This window comes from Stegodyphus dumicola, chromosome 5, assembly GCF_044657685.1.
Source record: "Stegodyphus dumicola isolate Sdum_Otavi_A_Nest chromosome 5, ASM4465768v1".
Classification (NCBI taxonomy): Eukaryota; Metazoa; Arthropoda; class Arachnida; order Araneae; family Eresidae; genus Stegodyphus; species Stegodyphus dumicola.
Genome location: NC_140772.1, coordinates 188,952,291 through 188,966,498, shown reverse-complemented (window position 1 = coordinate 188,966,498; position 14,208 = coordinate 188,952,291). Strand labels below are relative to the sequence as shown.

The following is a 14,208-nucleotide window of genomic DNA, read 5'->3' as shown; positions in this document are numbered from 1 at the left end:
TAATATGCACAACTAGAACTCCTTGGGATCCACAACAACCACTATAATGGTGACTTCTGGGCTTCGCTAAATCAGGCCATGCGAATAGCTCGCAAGCACTTTCGCTTTTGATGGACTGCCATCTAGAGACCTCCAAACCAGAACTTTTGGGATTAAATCTATTTTTATCCTCCATATCACAGATGAGTAGCAATTACAGTTCATTTTACCATTTTGTTTTCTACTTATTATTCGTACATTATTTTCTGTAGTAGAATTTTTACTTTTGTTTTGGTTTAAACCTTGCACAACACAATGTCTGAGGTATATGCCGTCCAAATTCCGGTTTATAACCAATCAGACCCAGCTTTATGGTTTGTTATGTGCGAAAGTACATTTGCTCTTGCCACCCCCAAACCTATCACAGAATCAGTTACCAAATATAATTATGTAGTTGCTCATGTTTCTCCAGATACTGCATCATTAGTTCCGGATTTATTTATGAAACCCAACCCAACCAATTCTTATACAAAGCTTAAAATTGAGTTAATAAACCAATTGGGAGAATCATCTCAGCAAGAAATTCACCAATTATTATCTGGAGAGGAATTAGGCTCTCGAAAACCTTCGGATTTGTTTAAGAATATGAAATGACGAGCGGAATCCTTAAATACTTCTGATAATTTAATGTTGAAATTATTCTTCGGCAGTTCATTCTATTTTGGCAGCTGTTTCCGATTTAACTTTAGACAAAGCTGCAGAGATTGCTGATAGAATCTTTGAAGTAAATCCAACCCCAGACACTCGTGCAGTCAATCATCTATTGAGGATAAATTGTTTAAAGAACCAGAAAAATTAAACACACATATTGATAGTACTTTCCTTTCTTGAGATCGCTTGTCAAATCGCAATAAAGAAAGGAGCAGTTCAAAAAGGATAGATTATTCTGTTTGCTTTTTTATTTATTATTTGTTTCAAAAATGGGGAACTTTAGAATGGAGATCTGTAGGAGATTATCGTGCATTCAACGCACTAACAATAAAAGATAAATACCCTATTTCCATGCTTAGCTGATTTCCCTGCCTCACTGCACGGTACTAAAATTTGCAGTCACATTGACTTAATGAAGGCATATCATCAGATACCAATCAACCCTGCCGACATTCACAAAACTGCCATATGTGCACCATTCAGTTTATTCGAAAGTACTTATATGCAATTTGGCATCAGTGATTTTTCAACGTTTTACAGACATTTTAAGTCATGTGAGATTTAGAAGGTGTTTGTGCTTTCGTCGACAACTTGCTCAAGGAATTTGAAAGTGTTATTTTCAAAACTTCAGGAATATGGACTTTTGTATAAATGTTTCATAATGCACCTTTGGTCAAACGTCCAATTGATTTATTAGGTTTTCACCTTAGTGAAAACGAAATTGAAATTGAACCTCTTCCTGATGAAGTCAAATGTATTTTAGATTTCCCTCAACTTACCACCCTCGTTCAGCTTTGCCGATTTTTAGACATGTTTAGACTTTTACAGATGTTTCATAACTAAAGCAGCACACATTCTTTCTCCTTTAATAAAATTGTTAGAAAGATATATCAATAAAAAGAAATCTCCTTCTTGTGTTAAGAATACATCCTCACCATTAAATTGGAACGAAAATGCAAATTAATCCTTGCTGCCAAAAATGCTATTGCTCCTGCTTTTGAGACACCCTATTCCTAGAGCCCAGTTAAGCATCTGGGTAGATGCTTCAGATGTCGCAATAGGCGGCACTCTTATGCAGTTGTCTTAACAAACATGGGAACCTATAGCATTTTTCTCTATAAAACTGAACAAAAGTCAGCAGAAATAGTCTGTGTATGATTGGGAATTATTTTTTATTTATTCTGCGATTCAAAAAATTCCGACACATGTTAGAGGGCAGAAATTTTCAAATTTATACGGATAAGAAACTGTTAATACACGCTTTTAAGCAGAATCCTCACAAATGTTCACCTAGGCAATTACGCCATTTAGATTTTATTTCTCAGTATTCTACTGATATTAGGGCACATGCAAGATTCTAAAAATGTTGTTGCTGACACGCTTTTGAGAATTGAAATTCCATAACAAAATCTCTATTTTTGGATTTAAAAAAAAGTTCAAAGCTCAATAGTATGATGCGGAGGTACAAAACCTTCTCAAAAAACAATACATCATCTTTGCAGCTAGAATTCAAGCCGTGTCAATACTCCGATGGTAACATTCTTTGTGACATATCTACTGCTGTTCCTTGTCCAATTATGCCAAACTCCATTCACAGACTCATCTTTAATCACCTGCATAATCTATTGAATCCAGGAATCACAGCTACTACGAAACTCATCTTTCTCCTTATGTATAAGCCCTATATGAGATGTCATATCAAAAACTGGATGAAATCCTGCGATTCTTGCCAGTGATCGAAAATAACCAGACACACTAAAGCACCTTTGGGTACATTCTCTCTTCCTGATGCATGTTTTTCACAAATCCATATGGATATTGTTGGCCCGTTACTGCCATCAGAAGGCAACATGTATCTTTTGACTTTAAAAGATAGATTTTTCAGATGGCCTGAAGCGATACCTATCCCTGATATGAAAACGGAAACTATTTGCAGAGATCTTTTCAATTCATTGATATCTCGCTTTGGCTGCCCATCAGTTATAACAACTGACCAAGGTTTTCAAATGAGATACGCAATGTTTGCAGAGTTAACTTGCATTTTGGGAACAAACAGAATCACAGCGACAGTCTATCATTCAATGCCAAATGGTGCATTGTTTAGAGATTTCACTGTCACTTAAAATAGTCTCTCAAGGTTCAACAGAACAATAACTGGAATGAAACACTTCGAGTTGCTCTGCTTGACATCCAGACCACAACTAAGGAGGATATACAAACATCTATTGCTAGGCAGCCCTGAGTGTACAGCACAACACTCAGGGCTGCCTAGTGACATGATAACATTATCTACGATATTTTTATGTGACACTCGATTCATCACCAATCTCCGACACAGAATGCAGCAATAAAACCCTACAGCGACATCTGCGCATTGTTGAGATAGGTACTATTACGTAAGTCCGCATTTAAAATCGTGCACACATGTACACTTATGTATTGGGTTGTACTGCCCGAGACGTGCAGTCCTTGGGAGGGGGCAGTGTTATGAAATGTACAGGCACGGTAAAATAACTTCTCCGCAAAGCAGGTTTAGGGTTGCTATAAAATGGCAACGGAAGGAAGGGTTGCCCCATTTGGTGATATGAAATGGATGGATGAAGAACCTACTGGAATGAATTCTTACCGGTTTAGCCCAGAATATTCTCGAACACAAGCCAAAAGCTATATAAACCCTGCTAGTAAGCGGAGTGTGAGTGCCTCATAGAGTGCGAGATAGTTAGTCTCGTGTTAGTCAGTCCGTGCGGAGTCGGATCAAATTGACAGCCGGGCAGCAAATGCCGAGTGGGTCGTCGAGTGCACTGAAGGAGTCTTTTAGTGTATCACAGTTAGTGCATCATCGAGAGAGCGTGTTGAGTTCTGGGAACGGCTGAACCGAAGAGTCGGGAGCTCTGTGTGTCGTCGAGTGCATTGCGAGTTGTAGCGTGGAGAGTCTCGAGAGTACGTGGAGTTCCATCAAATCACTATAAACGGCTGTATCACTTTTCAAATCGTATTACATTTTTAAAGAAAATTAAATAATAAAGAATCTACATGAATGTAAGCATTGTGAAAAACAACAATACCTAAATCCATTACATTTTGAATAATATGGTCCTCTACCTGAATATGGGCACCTGAAGCCTGAATCTTGAATTTGTATGCACTGTACAGAATATAATATTTGTATTCCCAGCTTGTGAAACTGTCTATCAGAAATTCTAAAGATATGCTGTTTTTAAATAATTTTATCTCAAAGGGGAGTTAGCTCTAATGCTCTCAAAACGTGTACGGATATGTAAATGGGGGGGGGGGAACCCTTTGGACATAATATAAAACCTGAAAGTTTTCAGATTATTATTATTTTTTTTAATTTCAGATGTTTCATAACATCACAAGATATTATAAAATCATATCTACGTTACAAAATGCAAAAATATTTCCCTAGCATGATTCTTCAATACAAAGAATCCCATCCTTGCAGGCTAATCTAAAATACTAGCAATACTGTTTCTTACACATTTTATCAAATCCTGTCCAAACAATATTTGACATATTTTGCAATTGTCAATTTATAGCATGTTTCCAAATTAGCTTGATAAAATCTGCCCCCATGCAAAAAACTTATACACAAGGAAGTCAGATATTTTAATAAGTATAAGTATGCAGCATAATTTTTCATATCGAAACTTTGATGACATCACAGTAATGTGATTTTTGTGTGAGTAATGTGATTTTTATTCACACTAAAAAAAATGAGAAGAAATTATCACACACCAACTCAAATACTGCAAGCTAGATACGTTTTAAAACTGATAAAAGAGTGATTAACCAAGCGAAAATTTTTTAGTCTGTGAGTTTCCAAACCTAGCAACTCATAGACTAAAAAATTAAAGGTGATAAAATACTGCAATACTTCTTCCTATTCTTGGGAAAAGTGGATTTGTCCGATCACATAGTGAAAATTGTAATCTCAAAATTGATGATAGGATTACTGTCAAATTACTGTTCTTCACCACATAATCTGATGGTAACCCTGTAGTTTTATAAATAGATGTGATAAAAATGGTTTGGTGACAATTTTCTATAACGGAATGAGTTTTGGGAGCTTTACAAAATGAACACAAAATCTGTAAGGAAAGAAACTTCAAGTGTAAAATTATAAAACCAGAGTTTTCATAAAAATTAATTTGCAAAAGTTGGTACATAGGTTATATTTACGATGGTAAAAATGCTTTACTTGCATGCATAAGGGTTGAAATATCTGTCCAGAATCATGAACTTTGGTTGCTGTGAAAATGACAGTAATGTTCTTTAATGTTGTATTAAAAAGTTGTCAAAATAAATCATAAAATACTTTTGATTTCAGCTGCATAATTCCGCTGAACAAATTTTAACGTGAATCCAATAAAATGAATAATTATATGTTCCTTAAATTGTGCAGGCAACAATAATAATAATTTAGCTAGTAGTAATAACTAGCTTATATCATTTAACTTTAAACTCATTATAAATGTTTATACCAGCCAATTTCGTAAAATTAAAAACCAAATCTTTTTTGGAAAAAAAAAAAAAAAAAAAAAAATCAGAAGGCATAGAATGCGTTTTAAAGAGAAAACTGACACATATCTAGATATTTTGAAACAACTATACACAAGAAAACGCTTAACATAAGAAACAAAAAACTAGGCAAATGAGATTAATTTTAACATATTTACAGAAAGATTTTTTTTTTTTTAACTTCTCTTCAAAAGTAATTCAGGGAAGAAAGTGCTTTCTAACATTTATTATCCAGTTTTAATTTCAGAATTAAGATATTTAAAAATCACCAAACGGAAAAGATAAAACATGACAGAGGAAAATAATGTTTTATTTTAATGTACTTTTTCTGACAATGTAATGTTAAGATACTATCATTATTTTAATCATATTGTAATTACATTGTTATATTTGTTAAAAAATCAACATGAAATTTCCAAATTGCCGAACCAATATCTTTAGTAGATAAAGTGGTCTTAAAATTGCTGAAATGCTGATATGTTACCAACAATGCATTAATGCACAACAAAAGAATTTTCACACCAAAAAGTGAAGAACTCGCTTTTGACGTAATAAAGAGGATGAATTCAAATAGTAAAATGCAAGTCTGCCAAGAGTACATGCTTAAAATAAAGACTTCGCAACAAACCATCAAATTTTCACAGTTTTTAGTTCCTTTACTAAATATCAGAAACTTTGTAAAAAATTAATTTTATGTATAAGATCATATAACTAGAACCGTTTTCATAAAAACTATGAAAAATTTATTACAGTTGACAAATGCATATTACATAGGAAAACTCAAAATTAATGGAACAAATAGAAAGTATATATGATTGCTGCAATGGATTTATTTTATATACATAAACAAATAACATGAAATGAGAACTCAGCTATAGTTTTCATGCAGAGGTGTTTGATGTGAATACCCACTGTAATAGTGTAGATGATACGACATATTTTCATCATACCTGGATGGTACAGCCTGATCAAATGAATCAATACACTGCCTAGCCGCTACATGAGCAAGTCCTGTGAAATGAGGGTGCAAACATTTGATTCTTGTCAAAGGGGCCAGAAAATCAATGGTACATTATTCAAATCAGCATGGCCAAACCAGTATTCAGGAAAATTCTCATAATCATGTACATACTTAGCCAATATAGCTAGGCCCCCCCTTACTATAGAATGAACTCAAATACTAATTTTTGATTGATCAAGCCAATTAAGTTATATTTCATATCAATCAACCCATACATTATATCATAACAACTAAAGCATGCTTTTTTATTAATATGAATTAATGATTATCAATACATTACTCTCACTTACCATCAGGAATTACAGCATGGTATTCATACAGATAGCTAGTAATTTGTTTATGCAAAAGAGGTGATTCCAATAAAAAAAACTGGTCATTATGAAACTTGCTTTAACATTGTTTTGTGATTTTAATACATAAATGGGAAATATATTGTATATAAAGAAATATATACCAATAAATATGAGATAATTTATATATTTTAAATCATTAAAAGATTTCTGTATGCATTGGAAGTGCAAATTATAAAGGTAGAAACAAATTTTATATGTATGGCAAATTAGTCTGCTGTAAAGAGGTAACTATCAAAATTTTTGCGGTATATATTATTTAATTTAAATTCGTTTATACCCAGAAAAAGTAGGCTAAGTCACCAAAACAGAATACAAAATGATCATTTGGCACCACCTACAGGTAATTTTGCTCCTTAAACAATTTAAAAAAATTAATTCCTAAAATTAGAATTCATCACACTTCGAAATCAACATTTAAAAGCCTGGAAAAATGTCAGAAGAGCATTACCAAATTATTGAATAAATTTCAAAATTAAAAATAATTTATTCAATAAAATTTTAATTAACCAGTTTCATAGAAATAGCATTTAAAGATAACAAAAGGATTTGTTCAAATGAACTTCATGAAATAAAAGTAGTAGACACACAAGAAAAATTGTAGTTTACTTGTGTTTTAAATGCTGTTTTAATCAAGAGCATTCACAGAATGGAATCTGAAGGCCTCATACAATCCTTTTGCACTGCTAACCTTAGACATGTTAGTATTGACAAACTTAAAATTCTTATGCTCAGAAAAGACGTTACAATCAGAAATATTTCTTATCCAGGATATGAACTCACCCAAGTGATGCAATATCGGGCATTACTGATATCATTTTAATAACTCGGATGAGACAACAAATTTATATTTTACCAGAACGTAAGGCACCATCAGCCGAGAGGTGGAACACCTTTAATACCAGTGAAATATGAAGATCAAAGAAACTATCATTTATTAGGCATTAGACAGATATTAAGACAAAAACAGAACTAAAATTGAAATTTCCTTCAATATATATAAGGTAAGTAAGTAATAAAAACACAGCATCAGTTTTACTCGAGAATAAAATCCTACAGAAACACATTTTACTGTGACTACAGACATAAATGAAAAATATGCTAAAGATTATCAGTGCTTAAAATAATGATCAAGAATCAAACTTACTCCAGGAATTTTTTCTGCATCACTTTCATTTGTTTCACTACCCGAAACAGCTGGTTTCTTAATTCTTTGCCTTTTACTTGCGTTTTTGGATGCATTTTTTCTTCTTTTCCTACTACCATCATTCTCAGATTCACTAGTAGTTGTTTCATCTGAACTTAAAGACCCTTCACCTTCTTTAGAACCTTGTTTTCTTTTCTTACTTGCATCTTTTTTAATTTTTCTAAAAGCAGTATTATTTCATATTGAAAATATAGGCATAATCATACTAATAAAATACAAAATATATTCATGGTCTATAAAAAAAATGGCATATTTTTCTCTGAAATTAGCACTAGCATATGAACATTCATTTTGAAATTTAGAGATTGAATTTTTTAAGGATAATAATAAAGAATAAGATTTTATCTGGTAACACTGATTCACATTTTTCAGTTATTAACCACTTCACTATCCTGCAAAACTCAAATATTTTTTATCTTCCAGAGATAAACTTTTTACATTTGAAACTGGCCTCAGTTAATAATAGATAAATAGCATTCTCTCTCAGTTAATAATATATATAGCATTTTCACCAGCTACAAGAAGTACTGTTCAAATCAACTTGAACAGCATACCTGTCACACTCAAGAAGATTAAATAGTGACACTTACTAAGGGCCATAAAAACACAAAAGCTGGTGTATCTCATAGAGGAAATATTTTTCATTTTGACCCCACTCTTCGACCTAACTGCAAGCTGCATTTTGAAAATCTGTTCTTATCAATAAGTATATATAACAATATAGTTTCAGAAAGTTCAAAGCGAAAAAGACACCTATTTTTAAATACATAAATAATTCCTAAGTGTAATAGATCATAGATCATTTTATAGATGATACAACTATACAAGTGCAAAAAATGCCTAAATTAAAAATAGTGTCTTGAATACAGTACAAAGTCTGTAATCCGGACTCGTTGGGACTTCGGCAATTCCGGATTATCGATTTTTCCGGATTATAGATCATCAGTTTCAATCTCGTAAGATGGCATGCAGAAATTCTAAAATTAAAAATATGAAACCATAATTTATGAAATAAAGAACAATTATGATCTAAAGGGTATCAAAATTAAAAAAAAAAAAAAAAAAAAGAGCTTAATACGAGGGCCATCCAGGAAGTAGATTACGTTTCCGTCTGTGTCCGCTAGGGGCGGGGCTAGCGCGACCATCTTGGGGTCAGAGCGTTGCGCAGCTCAGTCTGCATCTAGCCGTGCTAGTGAGAGGTTCGTGCTGTGCTCCGTTCAGATACTGTGACGGTTTGAAATGTCTGCGTTAATTGAAAATCCCGCGAGCTGCGAGGTGCGCTCAGTAATAAGGTTTCTGACTGCAAAAAACTGTAAACCGATAGAAATCTATCGGCAGCTTCGTGAAGTGTATGGGGACAACATTATCACTGAAGGTGGAGTGCGTCAGTGGGTCATAAGATTTCAAAATGGCCGAACCAATGTTCACGACGAAGATCGAAGTGGGAGACCCAGCATAGTGACCGCCGAACTTCTCGAAAAAGTCGATGCTAAAGTCCGTGAAAATCGAAATTTCACAATAACGGAACTTTCTTTGAGTTTTCCACAAATTTCGCGAAGTTTGTTGCACGAAATCATCAGCGAAAAGCTTGGTTACCACAAGTTTTGTGCAAGATGGAAGGCAAGAAGAGGTAACGAAGTGGTTGAAGGCGCAGGCGGCCGAATTTTTCGACGAAGGAATTTCCAAGCTCGTACATCGCTACGATAAATGCCTTAATTTGTATGGTGACTATGTAGAAAAGTAGTATTTGAGTGTGGCTTTCATCTGTATATAATAAAATTTGTTTCCTATACTTTGTTTATTTTTTTATTCCAAAACGTAATCTACTTTCTGGATAGCCCTCGTATTTATTCGTTTACTTTATTAAACATTTTTTTCAATGTAAGTTGTTTCATTTTTGTGCTAATACTTTCTCTTTAATTCTACAAACAGACATAATTTCTTGCTCAGTTACAAAGTTCAAGTTCTGTAATTGCTCTGTTGAGAATACCGACTAACTTGTCAATCCAAATTCTTTCATTTTTAATAACCTCTCTGTCACTTTCTTCACTATCGAAAGGGTGCATGGGTAAAGGCTATGTGCGCATTAAACGCGCATGCGTTTGTTTGAGGCCCAGATTATAGATTATTACGAATAATGGACGTCTGGATTACAGACTTTGTACTGTATATGTGTATATATATATATATATGTATATATATATATATATATATATAAGTAAGAAATTTAGAACTAATATTTCAAAAAGACAAGAAATTGAAATTTATAATTAATAAATTTCAACCTCCATGATGTAGTGACATTGAGATTGATTGAATTCCTCTTCTGTTATTGTTCATTTTTCTTTAAATTTCTTAATTTTTGAAGAGGGGTTTTGCTTGTTCGAAAAGTTTTGGTTTTAAAATTTTTAAATTTATTGTTGCATTTCTATGATTATTTGAAATTTATTAAAATTTCAATTTCTGGTCTTTCCAAAATATTAGTTCTAAATTTCTTACTTTATGTCTGCAGCTTAATGCATGAAAATAACTAGGTACGTTTGTGTTTTGTTTTCAAAAGAATTGTTTTGTAATTATATATATACAGTCAAAAGTCTTTAATCCGGACTCGTCTGGACTTCGACGATTCCGGATTATCGATTTTTCCGGATTATAGATCATCAGTTTAAATCTGGTAAGATGGCATGCAGAAATTATAAAACTAAAAATATGAAACCGTAATTTATAAAATAATGAGCAATTATGATCTAAAGGGTATACAAATTTACCAAAAAAGAAGCCTAATATTTATTTGTTTACTTTATTAAACATTTCTTTCAACGCGCGGATGCGTAAAGCATACCTTACTCATAGCCGAAATTAGAAAATTGCAACCAGAAAACTATGTGATTTGTATTCGTGATATTTATAATGACGAGGAATTTGATTTAAATCATATCAAAGATGGAGTACATCGAAATTAAATACTACATTTAGTAAGGAATTATAAGCCGACTAAAATAAAAACATCTGCCCTGAAGATAACGATAGTGTTGACAGATCAACTTCCAGTTCATTGCGCGCAGCGACTGCCCCCCCCCCCCGCGCAGAGCAGAGTGAAATTGATAAACAGATTTCGGAACGGTTAGATAAACAAAGGATATGCTTTTATCCATTTTTTGTAGCAATTCGTTTTTTGTTTGATGGACACCGAAACATACTTTCGTTTTCTAGATCCTTTGGGAGCTCCAGCATCGGAAATTCTATTTGACATAATCGAAAGTTCAAGCTTACTTTTAGAAAATTGCTCATACAGTCTGCAAAAAATAATAAGCCGGATCCAATTTGAAGATTAAGGAACAACGCAATTATCAACATTAACTGAAATAGATAATTAGATAATTTTAGCTTATACCGTCCGTCATACATTAAACGCGCACGCGAAAACGTATTCTGCACTTGCGCAGATGCATATGCGCAGTCGTAAATGTCTTGCGCGCACGAGTAAAACGCCTATGCGCATGCGTCAATGCGGCGCATGCGCAGAAAGATTTTAGCTTTGAGGTCCGGATTATAGATCATTCCGGATTACGGGTGTCCGAATTAACGACTTTTGACTGTATATACGTATATACACATATACATATATATGTTTACTCAGGTGAATAATTTCATGATAAAATGTAGCTGTAAATTAATTAAATGTGTTCAAAACTTATATCCTTCTCATTTAATCCTATGCATTTTAAGAATTTTCCATTTACATTTCATAATAAAAAGAGTAAAATCTATTGCAGTTTATTACAATGTAAATAAAACTTTTAACTGTAAAGTAAAAGCTTCATTCATCTAAGTAAACTAAAATGCTAGCACTGCCTATTGAAATATCCTTGAATATTGTTTTGTTATTACATTCTCGATACACTGTAATAAAAAAAAACTTTAAATTATTTCTCATATATATTTCATATTTAATTATAGATTTATTTTTCTTCTTATTAAAAAAAGGCAGGGGGAGGCTTACTTTAGTTTAAATATTTCAGGTTCAAATTTAAAATTGTAACCATTTAACTTACAGCGAGTCCTTTTTTTTAGCTTATTGTATTTTTTTCACAAAAAAAGAATGCTTTAATTACGCGTAGCGCTTATGTCAGAGAGTAACCAAAAATATTTAAATCCTTTGCAGAATTTAAGATAAAATATTTACTGTTTATACAGCTACAATCAAAAGTTGTTAATTCGCACACCCATAATCCGGACCTCAAAGCTACAAACTTTCTGTGCATGCGTTGCATTGACACATGCGCGTAAGACCTTTACGGCTGCGAATTTGCGTGTGCGCATGCACATAATACGTTTACGCTTGCGCGTTTAATGTATAACGGACGGTATAAGCTAAGCTAAAATTATCAAATTCAGTTAATGTTGCAGATTGCGTTGTTCCTTAATCTTCGAATTGGATCCGGCTTATTATTTTTTGCAGACTGTTAGAGCAATTTTATAAAAGTAAGCTTGAACTTTCGATTATGTCAAATAGAATTTCCGATATATATTTACTAATATGTAAAGGATCTACAAAGCAAAAGTATGTTTTGAAGTCCATTAAACAAAAAGTGGAATTGCTGCAAAAAATGGATAAAGGCATATCCTTCGTTTCTGTAACCATTCCGAAATTTGTTTATCAATTTAACGCTGCTCTGCGGCGGGGCGCGCAATGAATTGGAAGTTAATCTGTCAGCACTATCCTTATCTTCAGGGCAGATGTTTTTATTTTATTTGGCTTATAATTCCTTACTAAATGTAGTATTTCACCTCGATGTACTCCTTTGATATGATTTAAATCAAATTCCTCGTCATTATAATTCGCTTCCGATGTTGTTTAAGTTGCTTCGTTTTATGTAATAATACTTTCTCTTTAATTCTATAAACAGACATAATTTCTTTTTCAATTACAAAGTTCCGCTGTTAAAGTAAACAAACATCATCCTTTAATGAGATAGATATTAAGCTTTTTTTTTTTTTTTTTATATATATTTTGATATCCTTTAGATCATAAGTGTGCTTTATTTCATAAATTATGGTTTCATATTTTTAATTTTATAATTTCTGCATGCCATCTTACCAGATTTAAACTGATGATCTATAATCCGGAATCACCGAAGTCCCGACAAGTCCGGATTAACGACATTTGACTGTACTTCATTGCTGTTTAAAAGCATAAGAATTATACATATTTTAATCCACTTCTTCCTTCACATAAAAATAAATAGTAGGAAAAAAAATAATAGTTGTGATCATAACAAAGCCAAAGTAGTCGGCTACTCTATTAGTCAATTATTTTCACTTACTTCATCTTGAAAGTGAAGTACTGAAAGAACTATAAAGGCATGAGACAACAACTTTGAAATGCATTGCTCTTTTGAAATAAATAAAAATAAAAAAGTAAAAATTACGGAAAATGTTTTGCACAAAATCTATTTATCCATTAAGGAAGGAAATACAAGAAATAATACAGTAATCTAAAGTTCATATACTATTATTATTATTATTTTTTTTTTAATTTTCAAATTTTAATGCTGTCTCTTTCTCAATTAATGAGATCTAAAAAAAAAAAAAAAAGTATTGACTAAAAAGTAAAATAGTAATTAAAAATTCATTAATTAGCTCATTAAAGACAACTACTCACTTTTTATCATTAGCATTTTTCTCTCCTGCATCAGATTCATCATCCTTTAATGAGATAGGTTCACGAAGCAATTTACAGTACTTTTTTTTTCGAGGCTGAAAATCATCAGATGAATCCTCTTCACTTTTTGTCTTAGATTTTGGTACTTTTTTAGCTTTCTTCTTCTTTACAACATCAGAATCTAAATATAAAATTTTCCTGCAATTGGCTGTAGTAATTGTCTATAGATTTCAATCTGAGAAACACAGATCATCTGAATGCAATTTGTTAACTAACATTATATCTATGCAAAATAAACAAAAAATTTTCAATTAATTTTTTAATTACTTAACCTTGTGGTAAGTTCTCAAATATATAGCCTAGAATATAGCGAGGTGTGTCGTCAGCACAGTGCAGCTTGCAGAGCAGTGGAAGTAACACCCAGATGCAGACGAGTACAAGATCTGGCGATGAACAGATGCGTTCTCTGTAAGCAATGACAGGGTTTCTTCAACTTTTTTTCAGTCGCGACACCTTTTTGTTACTGATATTTTTTCGCGACCAACAGGACCCCATAATATTTACAAAAATTTTGTGGTACCCGTTAAGTATTGCGCAAATCTGACACGTGAGGAGGAACTGTCAATTTTTTCACTTGTACTGTAATATACTATTGCAGTTTTAGGTCATTAACTTTAATTTCTAATTTTAAGACATAGAACTATGTGAAAATTTTAAATACGTAACAGACGAAATG

General features: G+C 32.6%; 1 protein-coding gene across 3 annotated transcripts in view; it reads right to left on the bottom strand.

Annotated features, from left to right (window-relative positions):
• LOC118206101 (uncharacterized) overlaps window positions 1-14,208 on the bottom strand; it is a 279,989-nt gene that overhangs the window by 197,065 nt on the left and 68,716 nt on the right. For all 3 annotated transcript variants that reach the window (XM_085817487.1, XM_085817486.1, XM_085817488.1), the window contains 2 exons: window positions 13,473-13,653; window positions 7,748-7,967 (listed from right to left, as the gene is read on the bottom strand). In XM_085817487.1, coding sequence (XP_085673613.1) covers window positions 7,748-7,967; window positions 13,473-13,653 — 401 coding nt within the window. The remainder of the gene's footprint in view (window positions 1-7,747; window positions 7,968-13,472; window positions 13,654-14,208) is intronic.